The sequence below is a fragment of the Hippopotamus amphibius genome, chromosome 13, assembly GCF_030028045.1.
Source record: "Hippopotamus amphibius kiboko isolate mHipAmp2 chromosome 13, mHipAmp2.hap2, whole genome shotgun sequence".
Classification (NCBI taxonomy): domain Eukaryota; kingdom Metazoa; phylum Chordata; class Mammalia; order Artiodactyla; family Hippopotamidae; genus Hippopotamus; species Hippopotamus amphibius.
The window spans coordinates 40,371,286-40,398,807 of NC_080198.1; the positions used below are offsets into that span (position 1 = coordinate 40,371,286).

General features: G+C 46.9%; 2 protein-coding genes across 5 annotated transcripts in view; one reads left to right on the top strand and one right to left on the bottom strand.

Annotated features, from left to right (window-relative positions):
• The window catches only part of CCDC12 (coiled-coil domain containing 12), a 61,598-nt gene extending 34,097 nt beyond the window's left edge, over window positions 1–27,501 (top strand). The window contains exons 3-8 of one of the 4 annotated variants that reach the window (XM_057704864.1): window positions 17,701–17,780; window positions 19,382–19,443; window positions 19,689–19,723; window positions 20,753–20,829; window positions 20,927–21,013; window positions 22,079–27,501. In XM_057704864.1, coding sequence (XP_057560847.1) covers window positions 17,701–17,780; window positions 19,382–19,443; window positions 19,689–19,723; window positions 20,753–20,829; window positions 20,927–21,012 — 340 coding nt within the window. In that variant the 3' untranslated portion in view covers window position 21,013; window positions 22,079–27,501. Of the gene's footprint in view, window positions 1–17,300; window positions 17,501–17,700; window positions 18,454–19,381; window positions 19,444–19,688; window positions 19,724–20,752; window positions 20,830–20,926; window positions 21,320–22,078 lie in introns of those variants that run through there. The other 3 variants (XM_057704865.1, XM_057704863.1, XR_009048702.1) reach the window with 3 other exon arrangements.
• On the bottom strand, window positions 8,944–10,128 carry LOC130834598 (eukaryotic translation initiation factor 1-like). Its single transcript, XM_057704866.1, has one exon. The coding sequence runs from the start codon at window positions 10,111–10,113 to the stop codon at window positions 9,772–9,774; it is 342 nt and encodes a 113-aa protein (XP_057560849.1). The 5' UTR covers window positions 10,114–10,128; the 3' UTR covers window positions 8,944–9,771.
• Window positions 27,502–27,522: the final 21 nt, after the last annotated feature.

The following is a 27,522-nucleotide window of genomic DNA, read 5'->3' on the forward strand; positions in this document are numbered from 1 at the left end:
CTGTGGAAGTATGTCTAGGGTAGGGTTTGTGGCCGACGGTCGTGGCCACCCTGCCAGGTGGGAGGAGAGGGGCAGTGTTGCACACACTGTTGGGCATGGGGCAGAGGAGCGTGTCTTGTTAAGTCCCTAAACAAGAAAGCCCCAAACCCTCAGCCCCCACAGCTGTCACCTCCCCTTCCTTGGCTTAGGATTGAGGTCTGCACCAGCTGGAGCCGTCACCATTCAGGGACAGTGGTTCACCCTGGGTGAGCATCACATACCACAGAAGGAACTAGGCCACTAACCTTCCTTCTTGGAGATGCAAAAACCGGTTCTCCAGCTCCAAGTGGAGAAAGGTCCCACCCCAGCCGGGGCCCGGCCCAGCCCTGGCCCAGTGCCCCAGCCCCTTAGGCTGGCAAATGCCAGGCCTCCTCTCGTCTGCCAGTTGGGTCCCCAGGATGGTGGCTGTGCACCAGGGTGTGCCTACAGACCCATGACATCAGCTCGGTTCAGCAGCTATTGCTCCACTCTAGCAGTGATGGCCAGAGCAGCCCCCACCCACACCTCCTGAGTTAGCTCACTCCCACTCCAGGCTGGGGTGTCCCGGCCCTGGGTTGGGGGCTGGACTGTGGCTCCATGACTCGTTCTGGGGCAGCAGCACAGAGACCTGCGGCCACCCTGTTCTTCCTGATCTGGTTGCTCAGGACTAGCACAGGAATGTGGAGGAGTGAATCAAGAGAGAACTGGTTTAAGGAAGGTGGTGTCGTGGGAAACCGACTCGATGTGTGACCAGGCCAGGTGCTTCCCTTCGTGTAGGGGGAGGGTGGGAGCACGGCTGGGGCCTTTCTACATGGAAAACGGTCTTCATCTTGTATGTTGTGATCTTCAGGGCTTCAAAAGCCCACCTCATTAAACCTCTTCTGGGGGTAGGCTGTGCTCTGCCGTGAGGTGAGGAAACCACAGTTCACGCAGGTGAAGTGACGTGCCTAAGATCTCCCAGCTGAGAGCGGCACTGGGAGCCCTCTCCTGTCCCTGTCTGATGTGCAGGCAGGGTGGAGAACAGCTGAGCTCATCCAGCCATCATATCACAGATGGAGAAATGGAGCCGTTCCCATCCTCTGCCTGCGAGCTCCCAGGCAGGCCAGGCCTGGTTCTTTTTTTTTTTTTTTTTTTAAGTTCTTTATTGGAATATAATTGCTTTACACTCTTGTACCAGCTTTTGAGGTACACCAAAGTGAATCAGCTGTATTTATACATATATCCCCATATCCCCTCCCTCCCACAACTTGCTCCCACCCTCCCTGTCCTGGCCATCTAAGGCATCACCCATCATGGAGTTGATCTCCCTTTGTTATACAGCAACTTCCCACTAGCTATCTATTTTACAGTTGGTAGTGTATATATGTCTATGCTACTCTCTCACTTCAACCCAGCTTCCCCTTCACCCCCCGCCCCCCCAGCGCCATGTCCTCCAGTCCATTCTCTGCATCTGCATCCTTATTCTTGCCCTGTCACTGGGTTCATCAGTACCATTTTTTTTTTTTTAGATTCTGTATATATGAGTTAGCATACAGTATTTGTTTTTCTCTTTCTGGCTTACTTCACTCTGTGTGACAGACTCTAGCCCTATCCACCTCATTACATATAGCTCCATTTCATTCCTTTTTATGGCTGAGTAATATTCCATTGTATATATATGCCACATCTTCTTTATCCATTCATCTGTTGATGGGCATTTAGGTTGCTTCCATGTCCTGGCTAGTGTAAACAGTGCTGCAGTGAACATTATGGTACATGTTTCTTTTGGGATTATGGTTTTCTCTGGGTATATGCCCAGTAGTGGGACTACTGGGTCATATGGTAGTTCTATTTTTAGTTTTTTAAGGAACCTCCAAACTGTTTTCATAGTGGCTGTACCAACTTACATTCCCACCAACAGTGCAGAAGAGTTCCCTTTTCTCCACACCCTCTCCAACATTTATTGTTTCTAGATTTTTTGTTGATGGCCATTCTGACCAGTGTGAGGTGATACCTCATTGTGGCTTTGACTTTCATTTCTCTAATGATTAGTGATGTTGAGCATCTTTTCATGTGTTTGTTGGCCATCTGCATGTCTTCTTTGGAGACATGTCTATTTAGGTCTTCCGCTCATTTGTGGATTGGGTTATTTGCTTTTTTGGTATTAAGCTGCATGAGCTGCTTGTCTATTTTGGATATTAATCCTTTGTCCGTTGCTTCATTGGCAAGTATTTTCTCCCATTCTGAGTGTTGTCTCCTTGTCTTGTTTATGGTTTCTTTCGCTGTGCAAAAGCTTTTAAGTTTCATGAGGTCCCATTTGTTTATTCTTGATTTTATTTCCATGATTCTAGGAGGTGGGTCCAAAAGGATCTTGCTTTGATGGATGTCATAGAGTGTTCTGCCTATGTTTTCCTCGAGGAGTTTTATAGTGTCTGGCCTTGCCTGTAGGTCTTTAATCCATTTGGAGTTTATTTTTGTGTATGGTGTTAGGAAGTGTTCTAATTTCATTCTTTTACATGTTGCTGTCCAATTTTCCCAGCACCACTTATTGAAGAGGCTGTCTTTTTTCCATTGTATATACTTGCCTCCTTTGTCAAAGAGAAGGTGCCTATATATGCTTGGGTTTACCTCTGAGTTCTCTATTCTGTTCCATTGATCTTCCTTTCTATTTTTGTACCAGTACGATACTGTCTTGATCACTGTGGCCTTGTAGTATAGTTTGAAGTCAGGAAGCCTGATTCCACCAACTCCATCTTTCCTTCTCAAGATTGTCTTGGCTATTTGGGGTCTTTTGCGTTTCCATACAAATCATAAGGTTTCTTGTTCTAGTTCTGTGAAAAATGCTGTTGGTAATTTAATAGGGATTGCGTTGAATCTGTAAATTGCTTTGGGTAGTACAGTCATTTTCACAATGTTGATTCTTCCAATCCAAGAACATGGTATGTCTCTCCATCTGTTTGTATTGTCTTTGATCTCTTTCATCAGTGTCTTATAGTTTTCTGCATACAGGTCTTTTGCCTCCTTAGGCAGGTTTATTCCTAGGTATTTCATTCTTTTGGTTGCAGTGGTAAATGGGAGAGTTTCCTTAATTTCTCTTTCTGCTCTTTTGTTGTTAGTGTATAGGAATGCAAGAGATTTCTGCACATTAATTTTGTATCCTGCTACTTTACTAAATTCATCAATTAGTGCTAGCAGTTTTCTGGTAGAATCTTCCGGGTTTTCTATGTATAATATCATGTCATCTGCAAAGAGTGACAGTTTTACTTCTTCTTTTCCAGTTTGGATTCCTTTTATTTCATTTTCTTCTCTGATTGCTATGGCTAGAACTTCCAAAACTATGTTGAATAATAATGGTGAGAGTGGGCACCCTTGTCTTTTTCCTGTCCTTAGAGGGAATTCTTTCAGTTTTTCACCATTTAGAACAATGTTGGCTTTTGATTTCTCCTATATGGCTTTTATTTTGTTGAGGTAATTTCCTTCTGTGCCCACTTTCTGGAGAGTTTTTATCATAAATGGATGTTGAATTTTGTCAAAAGCTTTTTCCACATCTATTGAGATGATCATATGGTTTTTATCCTTCAATTTGTTGATATAATGTATCACATTGATTGATTTGTGTATATTGAAGAATCATTGCATGCCACTTGATCATGGTGTGTGATCTTTTTAATGTGCTGCTGGATTCTGTTAGCTAGTATTTTGTTGAGGATTTTTGCATCTATATTCATCAGTGATATTGGCCTGTAATTTTCTTTTTTTGTGACATCTTTGCCTGGTTTTGGTATCAGGGTGATGGTGGCCTCATAGAATGAGTTTGGGAGTGTTCCTCCTTCTGCTATATTTTAGAAGAGTTTGAGAAGGATAGGTGTTAGCTCTTCTCAAAATGTTTGCTAGAATTCGCCTGTGAATCCATCTGGCCCTGGGCTTTTGTTTGTTGGGAGATTTTTAATCACAGCCTCAATTTCCGTTCTTGTGATTGCTCTGTTCATAGTTTCTATTTCTTCCTGGTTCAGTCTTGGAAGATTGTATTTTTCTAAGAATTTATCCATTTCTTCTAGGTTATCCAATTTATTGGCATATAGTTGCTTGTAGTAGTCTCTCATGATCTTTTCTATTTGTGGTGTCCGTTGTTACTTCTCCTTTTTGATTTCTAATTCTGTTGATTTGCATCTTCTCCCTTTTTCTCCTGATGAGTCTGGGTAATGGTTTATCAATTTTGTTTATCTTCTCAAAGAACCAGCTTTGAGTTTCATTGATCTTTGCTATTGTTTCCTTCATTTCTTTTTCATTTATTTCTGATCTTATCTTTATGATTTCTTTCCTTCTGCTTGCCTTGGGGTTTCTTTGTTCTTTCTCTAATTGTTTTAGGTGTAAAGTTAGGTTGTTTATTCGATATTTTTCTTGTTTCTTGAGGTAGGACTGTATTGCTGTAAACTTCCCTCTTAGAACTGCTTTTGCTGTGTCCCATAGGTTTTGGGTTGTGTTTTCATTGTCATTTGTTTCTAGATATTTTTTGATTTCCTCTTTGATTTCTTTAATGATTTCTTGGTTGTTTAATAGTGTATTGTTTAGCCTCCATGTGTTTGTATTTTTTACATTTTTTTTCCTGTAATTGATATCTAGTCTCATGGCACTGTGGTCAGAGAAGATGCTTGATATGATTTGAGTTTTCTTGAATTTACTGAGGCTTGATTTGTGACCCAAGATGTGATCTATCCTGGAAAATGTTCCATGTGCACTTGAGAAGAAAGTATTCTGTAGTTTTTGGATGGAATGTCCTATAGATATCAGTTAAGTTGAGATGGTCTAATGTGTCTTTTAAAGCTTGTGTGTCCTTATTTATTTTCTGTTTGGATGATCTGTCCATTGATGTAAGTGGGATGTTAAAGTCTCCTACTATTATTGTGTTCCTGTCGATGTCCCCTTTTATGGCTGTTAGCATTTGCCTTATGTATGGAGGTGCTCCTGTGTTGGGGGCATAGATATTTACAATTGTTATATGTTCTTCTTGGATGGATCCCTTGATCATTATGTAGTGTCCTTCCTTGTCTCTTGTAATAGTCTTTACTTTAAAGTCTTAATTTGTCTGATATGAGTGTTGCTACTCCAGCTTTCTTTTGACTTCCATTTGCATGGAATATCTTTTTCCATCCCCTTACTTTCAGTCTATATGTGTCCCTTGGTCTGAAGTGGGTTTCTTGTAGGCAGCATATAGAAGGGTCTTGTTTTTGTATCCATTCAGCCAGTCTGTGTCTTTTGGTTGGAGCATTTAATCCATTTACATTTAAGGTGATTATTGACATGTGTGTTCCTATTACCATTTTCTTAATTGTTTTGGGTTTGTTTTTGTAGGTCTTTTCCTTCTCTTGTGTTTCCTGCTTAGAAAAGTTCCTTTAGCACTTGTTGTAAGGCTGGTTTGGCGGTGCTGAATTCTCTTAACTTTTGCTTGTCTGTAATGCTTTTGATTTCTCTGTTGAATCTGAATGAGATTCTTGCTGGGTAGAGTATTCTTGGTTTTTCTCTTTCAGGACTTTCAGTATATCCTGCCATTCCCTTCTGGCCTGCAGAGTTTCTGCAGAAAGATCAGCTGTATCCTTATGGGCTTTCCCTTATATGCTATTTGTTGCTTTTCTCTTGCTGCTTTAAAATTTTTTTCTTTGTGTTTAACTTTCATTAGTTTGATTACTATGTGCCTCGGTGTATTTCTCCTTGGTTTATTCTGTATGGGACTCTCTGTGCTTCTTAGATTTGAGTAAGTATTTCCTTTCTCATGTTGGGGAAGTTTTCCACTATAACCTCTTCAAATATTTTCTCAGACCCTTTCTTTTTTTCTTCTTCTTCTGGGATGCCTATGATTTGAATGTTGGTGCACTTAATGTTGTCCAAGGTCTCTGAGACTGTCTTCCATTCTTTTTATTCTTTTTTCTCTTTCCTGCTCTGTGGCAGTTCTTTCCCCCATTCTATCTTGCAACTCACTTTTTCGTTCTTCTGCCTCAGTTATACTGCTGTTTATACCATCTACAGTATTTTTAATTTCGGTTATTTTGTTGTCCATTACTGTTTGTTTGCTCTTTAGTTCTTCTGAGTACTTATTAACCGTTTCTTGTATTTTCTGTATTTTGTTATCGAGATTTGGGATCATCTTTACTGTCATTACTCTGAATTCTTTTTCAGTCAATTTTCCTATTTCCTCTTCATTTATTTGGTCTTGTGGGTTTTTTTCCTGCTCCTTTGCCTGAATGGTGTTTCTTTGTTTTCTCATTTTGTGTAATTTATAGGATTTGCTGTCTCCTTTCCCTATGCTGCCTAGTAGTAATTCCTCTTGTTTCTGCCCTCTGCCCCCAGTGGTGGGGTTTGTCCAGTGTTTTGAGTAGGCTTTCTGGTGGGGGGGGGCGGGGGTCCGGTGTCTGCCTTCTGGTGTGTGGCTCTGTGTCTTTTCTCTCTGATGAGCAGGGCCATGTCAGGAGGTGTGTTTTAGGGTATCTGTGAGGTTAGTGTGGCTTTAGGTAGTCTGTGTGCTGATGTGTGGGTTTGTGTTCCTGTCTTGTTTGTAGTTTGGTGTGAGGTGTCCAGCACTGGCAGTTGCAGGCAGTCGGACGAAGCCAGGTCTTAGATTCTGATACAGGCCTCCATGAAAATTCTCTGCGGTTAATCTTCCCTGTGGCTGAGGACTCCCTAGTGGTCTAGCATCCTGGATTTGGTGCTCTCTCCCCAGAGCCTCCTACTTGACTTCTGATGGAGTAGTCCAGACTTCAGAGGTTGCTTGTCCCAGCAATAAAGGGGTTTAAAGAAGACTGTCCAAGCCCCAGACTAATGGCAGAATGTTGAGTCAAACAAATACTAAGTCAAGGAAACACATACGTGTATAAATACTGAATCGATAGAACATAAGGCACTAGAAAGACCTGACAGAAGAACCCCAGTATGCCATCAGATAATCAAAGAGAAAACCAACAGAAATTCAAAACCAAAAAACAAACAAACAAAAACAAACGAAAAAAACCCCACACAAACACAAATCCAGGGAGATTTTGAAAGCTAGGATCAAATATAATAAATTGCAAGAGTACCACCAGACAGACTGAAGATTCTCAGAATGAAATCAGACAATTATACTTAAGCTAAGATAAAGACAAAACCTAATAATAAAAACCAAAGCCGTGTGTCATCTAGAGAATAAAGCAAGGAAACAGAGCAGACCGATAATATTGCTTATAAGTATATTAAGATAAAATAAACTAAGAAAGGATAGAAGACAGGGCAACAGAAGAGCGTAGTGTGACTGGAAATATGAAAAGAAAAAGAAAGAAATAGAAATGTATAAAAGATAGAGATGAAAAGAAGGTAGGAGAGATACAGTCAGCACTGCAAAAAACTTAACTAGAAATAGAAACACATAAAAAGGCTAAAAATAAAAATAGAATAAAAATGTTATAAAATGTGTAGATCCCTTAGGACTAAGATCATAATTAATAAAATAAAATAAAATAAAATAAAAAAATTAGAACTGACCCCAGAATGGACCAGATCAATAGAATTAATAATATTTCTGTTTCCTTGGGGTCTCAGCTATAAGTGTCCTTCTGCCAGCATTGGGCTTTTTGTATTACTCTGCGACCAGCAGGGCTTCCTTTATTGTTCTCCTGTAAGCGTCAGTGTGTGGGGAGAGAGAGGGTACAGTAGTGGCTCCTTCCCCTGGGAGTGAGTGAGCAGTGATGCCCTGCCTGGGTCACAGTGGCTCAGTCGGCCATGGCAGTGCCTGTTGCAGAGGGACACCGGTGGCTCAGGTGTAAACAGAATGTCTCTGGAGCTGGGCCACTCTGCGGGCTTTTGGCTCTCAGCTGCAGGCACTCTAGGCCAGCCCCACCCGGGGTCCTTTGTTATCCCTGAGTGCCTTAGCCAGGCCCAGAGGGGTCCTTCCTTTGTCTGTCGCAGGCACCAAGAGAGAGGCTACACCTGCGGCTCCTCCCCCCTGCTTGTGAGTCAGCAGTATTGAGCCGCCACCATCGCCGCCTAGCTTTCCGAGGTAGGCATTCTCCATTGAGGATTTCTTCCCCTCCTGTCCTCTCAGTCCGTCTCCCCACTGCCAACAATGTTTCTCACCCTGAACCAGTTCTCCGGTTTGCACGTTCCAGCTCCCAGACCCCCTGTGAACCAGTGTCTCAGTCCAGACACTCTGAGCCGTGGTGCGGACCCTCCGTGTGTTTCTCACTCTTTCCTGTCTGCCACAGCTAAGCCGCTTCACCCTCTTTGAACAGTCCCAAATGCCTCCCTTCTGACCCAGGGAAATTCCCTGTTGGAGAAGGGGTTTTCCGTCAGATAAGGGACATTTCCCCGAATTCAGCAATCTCCCCTCTATTTCAGATCCCCCCATCCCAGGGTGTGGGACCCATCCATTTCCTTTCTTCTCCTCCTCTTTCTCCTTTTTTTTTTCCCCCTCTGTCCTACCCAGTTATGTTGGGATCTTTGCAGTCCTTTCTGGTGTCCGAGGTCGTTTGCTGGTGTTCAGCTGGTTCTCTGTGGGAATTATTGTGTCTTTTAGTGTATTCCTGATACATCTGTGGAGAGGGATACATTCCATGTCCTTCTACTTTGCCACCATCTTTCTTCTCCCTTAGGTATTAATTCTAATTGCACAAGATGTTCCTAGATCCAACCACTGCTGCATGTCAACCAGTGTGGAAGAACCAAATTTCCAGAAACCTGAATATCTTTGGCCTTATTAGCAGGACATGAGAGCAACCTGCTGGGTTCCCGTCATTGCCCACCCCCAACCCTGGGTCTCTAGTGCTCCACCTTTTTTTTTTAATTAATTAATTAATTTATTGGCTGCATTGGGTCTTTGTTGTTGCACGTGGGCTTTCTCTAGTTGTGGAGAGCGGGGGGCTACTCTTCATTGTGGTGCGCAAGCTCCTCGTTGCGGTGGCTTCTATTGTTTTTTTTTTTTTTTGATGTTTCTGAAAACAAGTTTTATTTAAATAAGGGTTTAAATACATTACATAACATTAAAACTGAAGGGGAAAAAAAAAAAACCAAAAACCAGTTTGTTACTTCACATGGCATTGGGCAGCTGTTGCTAGTAAGTTGCAAGCTCTACAGCTACATGATGGATACATTGGTTTGAAATTTGTTCCCTTGTCAAAAGTTTACCTGATGGAAGGTTGGCCTCACATTCTAGTTTGGACATCAATCAGCTAGGATATGTCTGGTCAAAAAGACCTTGGTGGCAAGCCAGATGTCCCATCACCTCACTAGAGGGAAGGTGAGGCTCTAAGCTCTGCCCACCTGGTCACATTGGAGACATCAGGGGATCTTTGCCTGATGATCAGACTCCCTGTAGCAGTACAGCTGCCGTTGCTGCCTTACCCCATCCTCCACTCTCAGCTTCACCGAGGGCTGTTCAGGTGGTGACATTCTCTTAGAGCAGGGAACACTGTAGAGGGATTGCTGAGGAGCTTCTGGCCAGACATAGCCTGTCTGTGATCTTGGGGCTCTGGACTTGGCTGACACATCACTGTTACTGCTTTGTTTCAGGCTGGACACTGCCAGGTGCCTACTGCTTGACCTCTGTTTAAATGAGGGACTTCAAGACTAGACAGCATGGCTCTTTTCAGTTTATTGCATGAAGGAGTTACACTAGTCCAAGTTAAAAGCAGACCCCAAATGGTTACATGATACAAGCTGTGAGGTTTTTAAACTTGTGACAAGGGACAGAAGGGAAATTCTACTCATTGCAAGGAAATCCTCACTTAAGCTTCAGTGAGCCAAAAGCACTTAAAACCCATGAACCTTCAGCTGGTCGTCCTTAGCCAGTCCAGTCTCCACGAGGAACTGGCATATGTTCTTGCGCTGGTCACCCTGTAGCTGAATTACTTCTCCATATTCTGGATGCTCAATTACAGTACCATTGCAGGCAAATTTCTTCTTAAACGCCTTCACTAGTTTCTTTTTATCGTAATCATCAGCGATCCCTTGGACAGTAGTAAGGGTCTTCCTACCGTTTCTCTGTTGAATTCTTATGTGGATATAATCCTCAGTGCCAGCAGGAAGCAGATCATCACCCTTACTTGCATCAGCAAAGGGGTCGAAAGAGTGGAGGTTCTGGGTAGCAGACATACGATACGATTCCTTTTCCTTGGTGGAAATGGCCTGCGGAAGGCGGCAGCTGGAGAAGGCGGGCGGTGGGGACGGCGCGTCGGGAAGCGAGGGGGCTCGAGGGGGAGGCTGCTGAGTCCTCGACGGCGGCTCAGTGACTGGGGCCGGCTTCTATTGTTGTGGAGCATGGGCTCTAGGTGCATGGGCTTCAGTAATTGTGGCAAATTGACTCAATAGTTGTGGCTCGTGGGCTCTAGGGCGCAGGCCCAATAGTTGTGGGACACAGGCTTAGTTGCTCTGTGGCATGTGGGATCCTCCTGGGGCAGGGCTCAAACCCGTGTCCCCTGCATTGGCAGGTGGATTCTTAACCACTGCACCACCTAGGAAGTCCCCAGGCCTGGTTCTGTTGCACCACCTTCACTCTTAGGCTGTGGCCTTTGTCCCAAGTGCCCTCTTGGCTGGGGCCAGAGGGATGGGCAGCTGTACAGTGGAGAGAGGAGTGTTTTTCTTGGGCAGCCTGCAGCAGAGGCCGGCATTTTGCAGCCCAGGGCAGCCCACTGGGATTGAGCACCATCTACCTCCCCAGAGTGGTCTGAGGGATAGGCTGAGCCCCAGAAGGGTTGGGGGCAGTGGACTGTGCCAGGCTCCGGTCCCCACCACCACTTGGGCCCTGACAGCCAGTGTGGCCACTTCCGTTCTCATCTTGTGGGACCTTTGGGATTTGGCTCAGCTGCCATAAACCTTTACTCCACGCCTCTTTTTAAATTTAAATTGATACTTAAAGTACTTAAAGATTTTTTTCAATTGTCAGACATTTAGGAAATCCTTTGAACATGTATCTGTGCATATCCTTCTGTTTTGTAACCTTTTTCACATTCTGTATCATGATCATCTTTTGATAAATATGCTTCTATAAAATTCTCAATGGCTGTTTAGTATTGTTTTGAGAATACTGTAATTTTTCATTCCTTGAATTTTGGCATATCAGCTGTTTCTACTTCTCTAAGTGCCCAGCAGCTATGCATTTTCAGGTGCGTTGGGGGCAAAGCTCAGCCTGTAAATTTAAAGAAGCTGGTCTGGGCTCTGTAGCGTCTTGGGTGAGAGTGGGTGCAGACCACGTGGCCTAAATGTGGTGGCAGCTCCAGCTGGGCAGGGGCCTGCCTTAACTAGCGCTTGGCCCTGGGCACATTCAAAATAAGCAAGTGAAAATCACTCTTAGATAATCACTGTCAACTTTTTGTGGTTTTCTATCTGTTAAATTTCTGTTATATGTTCAGAACAATTCTTTGCAGACATTATTTTCTGTGATTGTATAATGATCACGTAATATCTGGGTGTATCTTTATATTTTTTTAATATATTTTATTTTCTGAGTATATAAAGGATTCTTGGTTCAGAATGCAAAAGGTCTTAAAAGACACACAGGGGAAAAAGATCATCCTTCACTCCTAACCTCCTGATTGCAAGACCAACCTGAGGGCCAGCTGGTTGGCTCCTTCCAGAGGGACTGTGCACAGATACGCAAACATGCTGATATATATTTCCCCCAGCCGCACATACTCGTGCTTGTTTTTACCCACGTGATAGCACACTATGCTGCTGTACTACTGTTTCTTGCCTTGCTCATGTCAATCTAAGAGTACCTCTTGACATTCATTACGCAGCAGTTCCTAAAAAGCATCTTCCTTGTCCCCTTGGCATTCTGTGGTTCATATGGGCCAAAGGGCACATAACCAGGGTTTGCACGATGCACCCTCCCTGCTAGGAGAGAGTTAGCTCCAGGAGGGGGCTCTTCTGTGTGTGTCCTCCAGAGCACCTAGCACAGGACTCCTGTTTCGCAGCCTTAGACCTGGGGAGTCTGAGAGGCTCCCAGCTCTCCTCTGGCCTAGCTCTCTCCTCCACCTCTGCCTTTGGTTCCTGGAGAGCTGGGGATCGGCGCACATTTCCTCAGTGCTCAGGCATTGCCTCAGGCCTAGGAAGGGCCCATGCAATTGGAATCTGTCTTCTTCCCTTATCCAGAAGATTTCAGTGCAGGTCCGTTTCACACCCAGTGCTGAGCAGAAAAGGCTATAGAGATAAGCAGTAAGATAAAAAGCCAGGCTCCTGGACTCAGCAGTAACAATGCCAAGTTCATGGAGATCAGGCACACTGGAGAGGCAGGTAAGTAGGCTATTCTTTGGCTGGCTTCAACTGCTGGTGGTATGTCCTGGCCAGCTCTGCCACTTGGTGTGTGATGTACAGAAATAGGTACATCTCTACCACCCTGTGGGCCACACAAGGACCACTTTCGATCTGCTTGGGCAGTCTTTTGAGAAGCCTTGGTAGGCCATGCATGTGTCTGCTGGGCTGCTCATCCGCACCTGCACTCAAGGGTTACTCTCTGGGCTTTTTTTTTTTTTTTAAACAAGTTGAAGCTGTTTGCTTTTTTAAATTGCCCTTTCTTTCTTTCTTTCTTTCTTTCTTTCTTTCTTTCTTTCTTTCTTCTTTCGGCTGCATTGGGTCTTTGTTGCTGTGTGCAGGCTTTCTCTAGTTGCAGGGAGTGGGGGCTACTCTTCATATGGTACATGGGCTTCTCATTGCAGTGGCTTCTCTTGTGGAGCACAGGCTATAGAGGTGCGGGCTTCGGTAGTTGCAGCATGCGGGCTCAGTAGTTGTGGCTCTCAGGCTCTAGAGCACAGGCTCGGTAGTTATGGTGCACGGGCTTAGTTGCTCTACAGCATGCAGGATCTTCCTGGACCAGGGATTGAACCCATGTCCCCTGCATTGGCAGGCAGATTCTCAACCACTGCGCTACTAGGGAAGTCCACTCTCTGGGCTTTGGAGGGTTAACCAATCCATTCTGGGACAGTCTGCCATATTCCCATCCTAGCACTTAGAGAGCTCTCAGGGTTTGGGAGGGCGCTTCTGGGACAGCAGTATGGAGTAGGAAGGTAGCACTCCTGAGAGATTTGACCTTTGCTCTGCAGGACACCACTTTGTTCAGTGTTGATGTCCACAGTCTGTGTCACCTACAGGCTCATGAGAAATAATACCTTTGATTTCCATATGGAAGCCAATGAAAGCATGACCCTGTCTCAAAAGCTCCAAAGCTGGAATTGGGACCCAGGTCACTGTTGGAAGGCCAGGACTCTTGCACCCCTTCTCCTGAGCAGCTTCCTCATTCTAAAATCAGGGTAGCAGAACCAACATTTGGCTCTAGTGGCCTCCAGAAGGGTGAATTCCAGATACCAGTACCTGCCTGGTGAGTGGAGTCACATCCCGTCCAGTCTCCAAGAGCTGTAGGAGCTCCAGGCACTGCAGTGGGAAGCCCCCAGGACAGGAGCCTGGGCCCGCCTCGTGTGTGACCCTCTTGTCTTACCGTTTGTTTCTTGGCTTTCCTGTTGTATCACACGTCTGGTCTTCTTTTGGATTTTTGTTTTGTTTTTAATCTTTCTACTTCCTTCCTGTTATCTTGCTAATTATATACTCTTTTCCATTTTAGTGGTTTCCACAGGGATACAACATACGTCCTTAACATATTGAAGTCTAATAACAAGTCACACTTTACCATTTCCCAAACAGTACCAGGACCACAGAACACTTTAACACCATTTGCCTCTCTTCCTGTTTTCTGTGCTATTGTTGCTATATTTGAAATCCCACAAGTCATTATTACTGTTTTATAGTCAATATTCATTTAAATTTACCCAAATGTTTATGCTTTCATGCTTTTCAAGGAATGCATTTCATTTCTTCCTGAATTCCATGCTTCCATCTGAGATCATTTTCCTTCAGTCTAAAGCATTCCCTTTAGGATTTCTTAAAGAACAGATCCTCTGATGACTAATTTTCCCAGCTCTTCTTTATCTGGAAAAGTCTTTCTTTGAAGGCTGTTTAACCTAGCTTTGTTATTCTGGTGTGGCATTTTATTTACTTTCAGCACTTCCCATGTCTATCTCCATTGTCTCATGGTTTTCGTTGTTTCTGTTGAAAAATTGGCCGTCATTTTCAGTTTCTCCTTGGAAGTTTGGGTATCTTTATCTTTTTTGTTGTTGTTTTTCATTGTTTTTTTTTTGGCTGTGTTGGGTCTTTGTTGCTGCATGCAGGCTTTCTCTAGTTTTGCGAGCTGGGGCTACTCTTCATTGTGGTGCTCAGACTTCTCACTGCAGTGGCTTCTCTTGTGGAGCGCGGGCTCTAGGCGTGTGGGCTTCAGTAGTTGTGGCTTGCAGGCTCTAGAGCACAGGCTGAGTAGGTGCGGCACATGGGCTTAGTTGCTCCTCAGCATGTGGGATCCTCCTGGACCAGGGATCAAACTGGCTTCCCCTGCATTGGCAGGTGGATTCTTAACCACTGCACCATCGAGGAAGTCCCAGCAGGTGGATTCTTAACCACTGCGCCACCAGGAAAGTCCCTGGATGTCTTTATCTAATTTAAGAATTTCTCTGTCTTTGGTGTTAAGTAGTTTGACAGTGATTTGCCTAGGTATGCTTTTCTTTGGAGTTCATAGAGTTTCTTTAATCTGTGGCTTGATGTTTTTAATTCATTCTGTAAGATTTGCACTCATTATCTCTTTAAATATTGCTTTTGGGACTCTACATGTATGTTAGATCTTTTCACCATGTTCCATATGTTTCTTAAGTTCTTTTCTGTATTTTTCAACTTTTTTACTTCTGTGCCTCAGTCTGGGTATTTTCTGGCTTATCTTGCCATTCACTAATCCTTTCTTTGGCAGTATCCAAACTGCTGTTGAACCTGTTTATTGACTTATTATTTTTTTCTTATTTATTGACTTATTAATTTTGAATCTATTTTCACGTGTAGAATTTCCATTTGATTGATTTTTACAGTTTTAGAAATTCAGAAATCTCTGCTAAAATTCTTAATCTTGTAGTATACCTTCCTGAACTTTTAATACTTTCAATTAATTTATATTTCATTTCTTACATTATATTCTAATGTCTAGATCTCCTGGGAGTGTATTTCTATTATTGTCTTTATTTTTTTCTCATGGCTTTGATTGAATCCTGGATACTGTATATGAAAAGTTCCAGAGGTAATTAGGCATTCTGAATAGTTTATTTCCCCCAGAGGGAGTTTATTCCAGCTTTTGGCAGGCAAGGGTACCTTACCTACCCTTTCAGGACTGATGAAGAAGCTTCCTTTCACTGAACACAAATTTTTGTCTCTTTAGCCTCATTAGATTGCAGGAAGCTCTGCTTGGTCTCTTGGCTTTTCAGCCTCTGCTTGTAAAAAGACAAATGCTTTAGAGGGGAAGAAATGCCCGATGTCAGGCTCACCTTGCTGCACTTCCCTTCTCTCTGTGATTGCAGCCCCTCGGGTCCTTGTTGCCATGGTAATTCACGAACACAGCGATTTTTTAAGTTTGCAGAAGGATGGAATTAAACCTCGTTCCTTTGTTAGAAAGGCCAGGCCCTAGAGCAGAACCCAGTGCCTCATGACCTCTCCAGAGAATTTTGCCCTTTGGTGGCAATAGGGGTGGGCTGGGAGGAGCAGTTAATTGGACATTAGTGAGGGTCAGTCTCTTATTAGCTCTCAACAGAGTGAATCAGGGGAGACATGAACCTAGCTTGGCAGAGCTTGACACACCCAGCATAGCCTCCTTGTTTACAGATGTGGAAACAGGAGCCCAGAATGGGGCAGTTTCACAGTGACTGGGACCCAGGTGTTCTTGACTGCTTGACCAGTGCTCAGCTCTAAGGGAGAACAGGGGACAGTGGGCTGCGGGGCTACTGGGGGTGGTGGTGGTGGTGGTTGCTGTGTGGATACCCGCTGATGCTGCTCTTTCCTGTTGCTGCTGGGCCCTCCCTGTCTCCTGCTGTGTCCTCCCTCATCCCAGCTGGTCTTGTGAAGCCTGGGCAGCAGGGGGTGTGGGCGCTGTTACTGCTGTGAGCTCTGGATACAGCTCCCACCAGGCTCTCCCCTCTCCTTCTGATTTCTCACAGGACCCTGGAGCCAGTTTCTGAGAGTGACTTTTTTTTTTTTAATTCTCACTAATCCCTGCAGTTTTCTTCCCACACCCAGTTTCTCTTCCGCGTTTCTCCGCACCCCGTCATAAACGAAAGTCAGTGTACTGATTGTGTCCCACTTTCTCTCCTGGTGCCGCAGTGAGCTGGTGTTTACCACCAAGCCTGAGGCAGGCATTGGGTGATGGGGGCAGGGTGGTGTCCCTGCTCCTTAGAGGAAGCAGACCCTGAGAGTGGGCAGCGGGCTTCCTCCACACAGGCCATGCTGGTCCTGCCCCCGGGCACACAGGTTTAGCCAAGCCCCAGGACTGCAGGCCATGGGGGCCCTGGCAGAGGACAGAGAGCAGGTCAAGCTGACGAATAGGGGATTGATTTGGCATCAGAAAACCCCCAGGTTCAGACCACTGTCACTTGCTAACTGTGTAGCCACAGACCTGTTGCCTCACTTCTGGGAAAGCTTGCCTGCCCAGGTGCTGGAGAAATCAGCCACGCATTTCCCTGGCACAGATAGAGGGTTCCATAAATGACAGACCACAGGAGGCCTCCTGTTGGGAAAACGTTCCCAGAACTTCTGAGGGGCCAGCAATCCTGAGAGGTCAGAAGAGGTAGTAAGGTCCCATCTGGCTAACAGGTTGGGGAGGCCACTTCTGCCTCCCCCAGGGCCTAGGTGGTCTGTCCCAGGGTCTCTGTCTTGCTTTTATTAAGCAGCAGGCCCCAGAAGCTCTCTCTTTGCTACCCTGTGAAATTAGCCAAGGGCCCATCCTGCAGGCAGACGCCTATGGGTAGGGGTCAGGGTTAGATGAGCTGCTGAGCCAGGGAGGCCTCCAGTGAGCACTTGGTACAGCCAGCCCTGCCCGACGAGACTGCAATAAGAGGAAAATAACACCACGGTCGCTGGTCAGTCCCAGTGTGCAATGCTAGCTCCTCGTGGCTGCTCCCCCTCCCAGAGGTCGTGGGGTCTGCTCTGGTATATTTTGAAGCCCTCTTGCAGGGGCGAGGTGTGTAAACGTCTCAGGGCTGCCCAGGTGGATCGTGGCTTTCCCAGCCTTGCACGTGGCCATGCCTGTTCCCTCAGCCCTTGCTGGCCTCTCCCAGCACACCAGTAGCTGAGGCTCCAGGGCACGAAGGTTCTGAGGAGCAGGCGGGGCTTGGGGAACTGTGAGTGACCGCTGGCTTTCTCTTCGAGAAGTAACTCAGCCCAGGAGCTCTGGCCCTGGCTTGAAGTCGTACCTTGCCTTGTGTCAGATGCTGTGACCACTGCTGTGTGACCCTATAAAAGTGGCGCAGTCTTTCGGACCCTCAGTTCCTGTAACTGTCAAATGGAGATAATGCTGGAGAGACATCCAGTGAATGCCCTCCACACATCCCTGGCCCCAGCTCTGGACAAGAACCTACAGCGCAAGTGGCGCTTTGGGAGGGCACCCAGCCCAGCTGCTGACTGGAAGGTGAGGAGGCTGAGCCTATCCCAGTGAAGCGTCTATTCCCGTGCTGTCCTCCTTCACCAGGTCATCTCCAGAGAGACCAGAGGAAAGTCAGGAAATCACCAGCTCCTGTGGCTTCATCACTTGCCAGCCTACAGGTGTATAAGATGAGTGAGCCTGTGTCACACGTTACTTCCTCTCTGCTTGTTCTCTCTGCCCTCTAGGGAACTCAGGCTGCGGAACTATGTCCCAGAGGATGAGGACCTGAAGAAGAGGAGGGTGCCCCAGGCCAAGCCAGTCGCAGGTAGATGGGCTGCGTCTCCTCCTCTGCTCCACGGCACTGTCAGTTGTCTCCATCTTGGCAGGTGTCCCCCTCTCTTGGAGAATAATTGGCAGTGCCAGGGCCGGAAGTTGGGCCTCCAGGACCTTCTGTCACCATTTCACGGCAGACACACAAGTAGAAGTCAGGGCACTGAAGCGGCCTGTTGTGCCTGCGCTGCCCTGCTCATGCCCTGCCTTGGAGGCCTTCCAAGGACCTGCGAGGGAAGAGGCCACATCCTCTCAGAGGACCTCTCTGGGCTGAGAAGTGGAAGTGGCCCTGGGGCCCTTGGACAGCAGAGACAGGGTGATGGGTCCTGCGGGCCCTTGGAGGGCCAGAGTGAGAGACCTTTTGAAGAGCGGCCAACCATCCAGGTCCTTTGAGAGCAGTGGGCAGGCAAACACCTGCCCGGCGTGGGGCGTGGCACTGCCAGAGCACAGAGGATGGGGAGAGGTGTTCTCACTGGTGGAATGAGGGGCCTGGCCTGGAGGCTGCCCGGTCACACCATGGTGTGGGGAGCAGCCCAGCAGCTGGAGCATCTGGCCAGCTGCAGCCTGTCCAGAGCCATCCACGCCGGAGATGCTGGGGTGCTTCTGACCGTGCAGATCCCTGGCCTTGGCCGTGTTTTCATTCTTTGTTTTTATCAATTTTAAATTATGTAAGTAATAAATTGATACATATATCTTTATAAAAGAGTAAAGTGTTGCCCATTCAGCCACACCCCAGTCTGCTTCTCCATCTCCTTCGGCCCTGAGATTCACACACTTCCCAGGCGATCTGCTTCTTGGTTTGGGCCTCGCCATGGTGGAGGCAGTGGCATGGTGGGGGCAGTAAGGCAGGACAGAGGACAAGGACAGGGAACTGGTCCCGTGTCTCAGGGTCCGCACTTGTGGCTGGAGGGCGGTGAGGCAGGGCAGAGGGGCCCATGAGGAGGCCGGGGCAACTGCTGAGGGGAGTTGGAGGAAGCCCGTGGAGCCCAGATTTGTTGTTCATGATCTTGACATCTGTCCCCACAGGGGCAGGGCCCTCCTGGTCAGACCACCCAGAGGCCCACTGTGCTGTTGGCAGCTGGGTGGCGCTGGGAGGTACATGTGGGCAGGCCTCCTTGAGGTGGCTGCCCCCCTGGTCTTAAGAGCACAAATCTAAGAGTGGGATGGAAAGAAAAGTGCCCCGGGAATGGCCATCTGTGCCCTGGCCGTTCCCGGGGCACATCCTCAGAGCCCAGGAGCCCTTGGAGGGTATGGGAAAAGCCAGTCCTCAGGGCCCTTCCCCAAACCATATTTTGGATATATCCAGGCAACCGTCTCATTTCCCAGCTGGGGATCCTGGGGCTGAGAGAAGCACCCCTGCTTCCTGGCTGGAGGTCTGGGCTCTAACTACTTTAGCTGGCTGCCTGCTGCCGGCCCCGCTTCATCCCCGGGTTCCCTTCATCCAGAGAAACCAAGCCCTTCCTCCAGAGCTGCCTTTGCAGGGTCTCCACCTCTAGGTAGTTAGAGGCTGAGGGGAGAGGCAGGGCAGGAAAGCCCACTCTGGGAGAGCGGCGACTACTTTCCGACCGGCCTCCATTGTTGTCTTGCGCCCTCTAGTGGAAGAGAAGGTGAAGGAGCAGCTGGAGGCCGCCAAGCCAGAGCCCGTCATTGAGGAAGTGGTGAGTGCCTGGGGGTGGCCCCGGCCTCCCTTGCTGCTTCTGCGGGTCCTTTTCTCCTTCCCACCTGCTCTCCTCACACATCCTTCCTTCTCTTCACTTCTTTATTCCCTTTCTACCTCTCTGCTTCCCCTCAGCCCCCTCCTTCCTCCTCCCTTTTCTTCCCTTTTCCGACCCCTGTCCCCTGTCTTCTGTTTCCCTTGGGGCTGAGCCCCTCCAGCCCTGACCTGTGTCTCCTCCCCCCCCAGGACCTGGCCAACCTCGCACCCCGGAAGCCTGATTGGTGAGTGTTGCCCATGTGGGACCAGTGCAGACGACTGGGACGCTCTTGGTGTCAGGCTTGGGCTCAGACTGGGCCTTTCCCAGCCCCGCAGCGGGAGGCAGGCAGTGTAGACACACAGCTGCAAGAGATAATTACTGTCTGAAGTAAGTGCTGAGGAGGACATAAGTACAGAATGAGAGGAGCATGATGGGGAATGACACCTGAGGGTGGGGAGGGGCTCAGGCAGAGGGGGCTCAGCAGTCCCTTCTAAAAGGGTTAGGGCCCACCCCACCTCCGAGAGCTCCATTTGAACAAGGCTGACCTTTGCCCTCAGGGACCCATAGTGTGGAGGCAAGATGGTAGGAGGGGTAGATGTAGGTTTCTGCACCAGTTCTGCCACCAGCTAGTCTGTTCCTCTTTGGCCTCAGTTCCCTCTTCTGTGAAATGGGGATGCTCATCTTTCCTGGGACCCCTGTGACTGGGCTGAGAAAGAGGGTGCAAGAGGGCTGTGTGTTCACTTTACCTTGGACCAGAGGTACTGGCCATATCCCTCTCACTTGCAATTCTGGGTCAAGTCCAGCACCAGCTGAAGGTGTTCTAATTTGATGAAACAAAGGCATGGGGCCTGTGTCCTCAGAAGGCCAGAGCCAGGGGAACAGACTACATGTGCATTCCTGGAAGCTCCTGGTGGTGAGGGTGAACGTGTGGTCCAAGGAGGAACAGAACCCCCAGTGGGCCGGGGCAAGTCACTCTTTGATGGTGACCAAGGGGAACAGAACAAGAGAGGACTCTACGAACCATCTACCCTGCACATCTTGACTCAGTACCCTGTGTTGGGTGGGTCTGTGGTGCTAGTTTCTGTCTCACTGGAACGGGGAAGGATGGCTGATGCTGGGTTTTGGAGGGTATAGAAATGGAGAGAGAGGAGCATCTTGGCCTCAGGCACCCAAGCGTGATTCCTAATGCCAGAGGGACTTTGGGAGGGGAGGGCCCCAAGGCCACACCAGGCCAGACTTCAGTCTCTGACCTCTTCCAACCCCCCTGCTCCAGGGACCTCAAGAGAGATGTAGCCAAGAAGCTGGAGAAGCTAGAAAAGCGGACCCAGAGGGCCATCGCCGAGCTGATCCGTAAGTGCAGGGCCTGGTAAGGCTGGGTTTTCTGCCCTGTGGGTAGTGGCACAAGCACATGGCTCCTCACCACTCCTCCTATCTGCCACCCATCCAGGTGAGAGGCTGAAGGGCCAGGAGGACAACCTGGCCTCTGCAGTGGCCAACACCACCCCCGAACAAGAGGCCGATGACTCCGACTGAGGCATGCCCTGTCCCTTCACCTGCCTGTCGGGCCTGTCCTATAGGAGGATGGTCTTGGGCAAGGGTGGGGGCTGGGCTTGCCATCACCTCCCGTTTGGCTTCAGAACAGTGACTCCCTGCTTATTGGTCTGAGCCCCACCCCTCCCCACGGGGTGAGTCAGCTCCTTGTCTCCTGAGTGGTCCCCTCCATGCTCAGTGGGGGCAGGGCCAGCAACAACTCTGTAGACTTGCTGTATCTGCACGTATATATGTATTTTGAACTTTCTTTTATATCTGGAAATAGAAACAAGCAGACCCGTGGCAGAAACCTACTGAATATTTGGGGTGCTCTGGGTTTGGGCCCCAAGACAGAGCGGCTGCAGAGCTTCTGCTTAGTATGAGTAAGCCCTGTGTTCGGCTGAGCATGTTGAGGCTGGAGAGGTGGGGAAGGCCCAGGTCTGACCTTCTGGGTCCAGGTCCTGGTCCTGTCCTTGGTCAGCGGTGATCATCTCAAAACCCTTGGGTGACAGAGGTAGGCCTTACAGTAGTCTGTGGGACACCTTGAAGAGGCTCCCTCTCTGGTCCTCTGTGGACCGCCTCCCAGTGTGAGAGAGAGAGAAGGAAGAGACGGGGCCCGTGAGGGGGTGAGCTGTGCCCTGGCAGGCCTCAACTCTGGGCCACTACAGACTCGAGGCCCCTGGCATTGTTCATTCACATTCTACCCAGCGCCAGAAGCCCCTCTCCCCACTTCACTCATCAGAGCTAGACTCTGGCTTCCCTGGGGCAGGGCCCCTGTGTGGGGGAGGGTGGCACATTCTGCTAAAGACTGGGGTGTTGTAGCCTGGGTTTCGGGGGTGGGCTTGGACCCAGGGCCCCCAAGGTCCTGGCTTGAGGGTCACGAGCCTCCGCCGTGCAGCTGACTCTCCAGAATGACCGGCTGGCCGCAGCTCTGACTCCAGGGACACGTGACCATTCAGAATCTCATCTCCTCCAGAATGATAACACTCCTGAGTTTCCTTCAGGGTTTCCCCTGGAGCCTGCTGCCCCTGCCCTGAGTCATTCCAGTGTGTTCCTCCCTCTGCACTAGGTTCCAGGTACGCAACGGCTGGGCTCTGGTGGACAGTGCTGAGGACTTGGGTGGTAGAGGTGGAGGGAGTGTGTGCACACAGACCGTCACTCATTCTATAAGGCAAGTGATTGAACTTAAAATCATGCAGCTCCTCTAAGGAGATAATGCTTAGGAAAGGGGCAGAAACTCAAAGCTGTAAGTAAGGGCTGAAGTGGTAGGCAGCTGGCTGCTGCGGTGAGCAGTAGGACAAGACCAGGGCTGATTCTCACAAGGGACAGGGATCAGACATGCCCCACATGTGTTAGGACTGGAGCCAGGCTCCCTCTGCATAGCCAGGGTCAAGAGCTGGGCTTCCCTTCCCAGGAACAAAGGTTGAAAAGATGCCTGCACCTCCTGGGATTGCAGTTGGAAGCAGGATGTTTGTCTGTGGCAGTGTAGGACTCAGATACCTGCGACTGGCACCTAGGCTCCCACTCAGTGCCAGAGTAAGGATATCCCCACTGTATGAGAGCCCAAAGAGTTAATGAAAGGTTTGCTTCTACATTTACAACCCTGTGTGCCTTACAGAACGACCGCCCTACAGGGAGAGAGAAAACCAAAAACTCAACCGTGAGGGGCACTCAAAAATTATAAAATGCTTGAGAAAATTCAGTGCCATAAAGAATGGCCAGCAACCCAACAATTGAGAGAATTTCTGCTTGAAGAAAGTAAAACGATAACATCCTAACAGGCTTTAAAATGAGCATTTGTTTTATCACCAGAGAGATCAAAGAGGGACTGACTCCCACAACTCAAGAGCAGGGATTTGGTATAAGAAACAACTGATGAGAAATCTTGAAATGAAGAATGTTTATTAAAATAAGAAACTCACCGGAAGAGCTAAATGATAACTTTTAGTCGAAGAAGGGGTGAATAAATTGGAAGTAAAGCTGAAGATCCAAAAGGTGGCAGAGAGGGAGAAAGGAGGATAGAGAGGGGATAGATTGAGAATCTTGATGTACTGGTAGCTGTCCTGTAGCTGATAGGAGTTCAGGAAAAGAAAACTGGAGAAAAAAGGTACTTGAAGAAGTAGTAGCTATCACTTGTTTCTGGCATCTCGGCAGGAGAGTTGCCTGAACTGATCTTCTCTTAGCAACAGCTAAAAATACTAGGTTAATAAAAATTGACAAATGCCTTTTAAATGCTTCAATGATCTGGCATGAAAGTAAGGAATACTCGGGCCAGAAGGTAAGAGACACAGCAGAATGCTGAAGTCTGACCTTTGCCCTGAAGGTATTTGACAAACCAGGTGAAATTGAGCATTGGTTTTGGAGGCCCTTGATGCCTGGGGCCCCAAAGGGCAGCACCCTCTGTGAACTAATAATCAGTCTGTTCTCTTGGCATCCCAAGGGGAACTTGAACCCTACCAATCACTGGAGTGGCATAAGGTCTCCCTTGAGAGCTGAGGCAGCCCTCTCTCATGTGGGTTTGCACATGAGAAACCTCAGGCCAATATTTAGAGTGGTCCCAGAATATGGTGATCTCACACACTTGACAGAAGGAAATGCAGATCCTCCCTGAATGAATCTTTATTTATCTTAGTCCTCAAAGAATCCCCACTGATAAAGTTCCAAGAAAGATGAGTAACTTACAGAAAAGTTCACCAGACATACTAGACAACAAAGTACTCAGAGCAAAGGACATCAGAGAGAACATGGTAGCATGAGACTTGCAAAGACTTCAGACATTAGAATTATCAGTCAGATAATTTTAATGTTTAAAAATGATTTAAGAACTAAAGGAGAGGCTTGAAAAGCAGAATAGATTTGCAGAAGAACTAAAACAATGCTCTGGAAGTAAAAATTATTATAGCAATTTAAAACCTTGTATCTGTGAATTAGAGCTAAAGAGGCAGTTTGTGATAAGGAAGCTAGATCTGAAGATGTTATCTCAAATGCAGCCAGCGAGATAAACAGGTTAATCATATAAAACAAGAGGCTAAGAGATATGAAGCATAGAGTGAAAAGATCCAACATGTGGTTGGAGTTACAGGGGGAGAAAAAAAGGCAAAAATGGGGCAAAGGTAATATATCTTTTCTAATGACTGAACTTTTCAAAATCACCAGTCCACAGATTCAAGGTCAACAAATCTCAAGCAGGGCAACCAAAAGACATCTGCGCTCAAGTGTTCTGTCTTGTTATGTGGTGATTCATCAGGTATATTCACTTTATGAATAGTCATTGAGCTAGACACATGTTTTGTACACTTTTTGTATGTTCATTACAGCTCAGTAAGCAAGTTTGTCTCAAGTTTTTTTCACACTTCGTATCAATTATCAATTGCTGTATACACATTACCCCCAAAAGTCTGTGGCTTAAAACAACAAATGATTATTATCTGGCAGTTTCTGTGGATCAGGAATTCAGGAGCGGCTTAGCTGAGTAGCTTGGGGTCTCTTTGAGGTTGCCATCAAGATGTCAAGATGTGGTCTCCAGGGCAGCAGGCATTGCAGGGCTCAACTGGGGCTGGAGGATCTGCTTCAGGACTGTTTCGACTCCCAGGGCTCACAGGAATGCTTAGAGAAGCATCATGCACACAAGAGTCCTTGCCGCGTGGACCTTTCCATAAGGCTTGCTAGAGTGTTCACATGTGGTGGCAGCTGGCTTTCCCCAGATCGAGGAATCCAAGAGAGAAAGCAGGAGGAAACTTTAGAGCCTTTCATGACCAGGTCTCAAAAGCGATATTCTGGGGCTTCCTAGGTGGCACAGTGGTTGAGAATCTGCCTGCCAATGCAGGGGACACGGGTTCGATCCCTGCTCCAGGAAGATCCCACATGCCGCAGAGCAGCTAAGCCCGTGCACCACAACTACTAAGCCTGTGCTTTAGAGCCCATGAGCCACAACTATTGAGCCCATGTTCTGCAACTACTGACGCCCATGCGCCTAGAGCCCGTGCTCTGCAACAAGAGAAGCCACGGCAATGAGGAGCCCGCGCACCACAACGAAGAGTAGCCCCCACTCACCGCAACTAAAAAGAAAGCCTGTGCACAGCAAAAAAGACCCAACACAGCCAATAAGATAAATAAATAAATAAATAAATAAAAATTTATTTAAAAAAAAAACGATATTCTGCCACAGTCTATTTCGTTAGAAGCAAGTCACTGCTTCCAGCTCACACTCAGAGGGAGAAGAATTAGATTCCACCTCAAGGTGGAGTCTAAGAATTCATAGGCGTATTTTAAAACCAATACATAGCTGGACACATTATAATAAATTTCAGAACTAAAAAACTAAGAAAAGATCTTAAAATTAGAGATTATACTGTCTTTCAAAGAGCAAGCCCGCAGCAGATGTCTCAACCACAGCCGGTGTTAACTGGAACAGTACCTTCTGGTATTGGTGTTAACTGGACAAAGGGTAAATGTCAACTTGAAATTCTATACCTAGAGAAAATATCTTACAAGTACAAAATATTTTTAGACAAACAAGACCAGAGATTTTGTCACCAGCAGACTTTTTTAGAAAATCTACTTTGAGGTCATGAAAATATTCTAAAATGGATTGTGGTGATGGTTGCACAAGTCTGTGAATATGCGAAAAGCCATTGAATTGCACCTTAAAATGGGTGAATTGTATGAGGTTATATCTCAATAAAGCTGTTTTTTAAAAAAAGAAGGAAGCATTCTCCTTAAAAAAAATTCTGATGAATGTCTTCAGACTGAAGGGTCACAATCCCAGATGGAAAATCTGAGATGTAAGAAGGAATGAAGAGAAAGAAAGCATAAGTCTTAAGTAGGCATTGATTGACCTTATAAAATAGATATGTGTCGTGAAGTAAAAGTAAAACAAGAGCTACTTAGAATAGATAACAACAGTGTGTTAAGTCCTGAGGTGAGAGATGATTGGAATTACAGCCATCTGCCAAGCTCACGCAAGAAGAGAGAAATGGCTCTCGTATACAGGCAGGCTTACACTTCTAGGATAACCCTAAAAATAGAAATAGAGTGTACCCCTTCCAAAGAAACCGAGGGAAAAAAATTGAATGAGAAAAATAAATTGTCCAAAAGAAAGCAAAGGGGGACTTCCCTGGTGGCGCCTTGGTTAAGAATCAGCCTGCCAATGTGGGGGACATGGATTTGATCCCTGGTCCAGGAAGATCCCACATGCTGCGGAGCAACTAATCCCGTGCGCGAGAACTACCAAGTCCGTGCACCGCAACTATGCAAGCCCATGTGTTGCAACTAAAGCCCGCAAGCCTAGAGCCCGTGCTCTGCAATGAAGAGTAGCCCCCACTCGCCGCAACTAGAGAAAGCCTGCGCACAACAAAGACCCAACACAGCCAAAAATAAAAGTAAGTAAATAAATTTTTTTTTAAAAAGGCAAAGAGAAAAGAAAAGGTGGGATAAATGAACATATCCAAATATATCATTAATTACTATTAACGTACCTGACCGATTTTGTTTTTAAACTCGGTCTGATGCCGTTTTAAAAAAAGAAACCTAAACCCAGTCTTTCAATCAGAAAGGTTGAAAGTGAAAGGATTAGAAAAGCTCTATCAAGCTCAGAATCAACAGAAGGAAGCTCAGGTAGCTGGGGTGATGCCCGACAAGGGAGACTTTCAGACAGAAGGGTTACTAGCTACGCTGGTATGCTGTGGCGCAGCGGGCCTTCCACTGCCACATGTGACAATGCTGGATGGTGAGACCGCTTTGCGATAGTTGAACTCGTGCACAGCCCGTGACCAGCAATCCCACTGGTAGTGTCCTAGAGCACTGTTGCCCAGGAATACCAGGAGACAGGGGCAGGAACCCTAATAGAAGCATGGCTCATAATAGCATACACACAAACACAGTAAAACACAGGCATGGTAATGGGTTATGGTTCTGACAGTAGAATACTTTCTAGCAAGGAAGTGAGCTATAGCCACGTGTAAGATTATGGGTACATCTCGAAAGAAGCAAGTCACGGAAGAAACGAAGCATGAGCCATTTGTGTGATGTTGCAAACAGGCAGAGTAGAACCACATACTCTAAGGATACACACATGGCTGGTGAAGTTGGTGCAGAGGAACAAGGCGGCGATCCTCTTCATCAGGCTTTGCAGTTAACTCTGGGAAGGGGCCCTATGAGGTACTGATAATGTTCTTTTTCTTGGCTCAAGTGATGGGATTTCATTTTACTCTCTATCCATTCACCTTATACATTTTTGGCAGGGTTAGGTATGCTGTATTTCACATACTTGTAAAAGAAATTTCCAGAATTTACAGTCTGAATTTCTCAATAACTGTGAAGTGGATTTTTTTTTAATGGCCACATCTGCAGTTTCACTACAATGGTCAAGATTAGAACATTGAGCATAAAGAGGAAAATCCGACAAGCTACAGGAGGGAAAAAAAAAAAAACATGGAAAGATTGCCTACTAATGAATGAGTTCCACTTTTCATCAATAGTAGATACTAGAAGACAAATTTTTCCTAAGTGCTG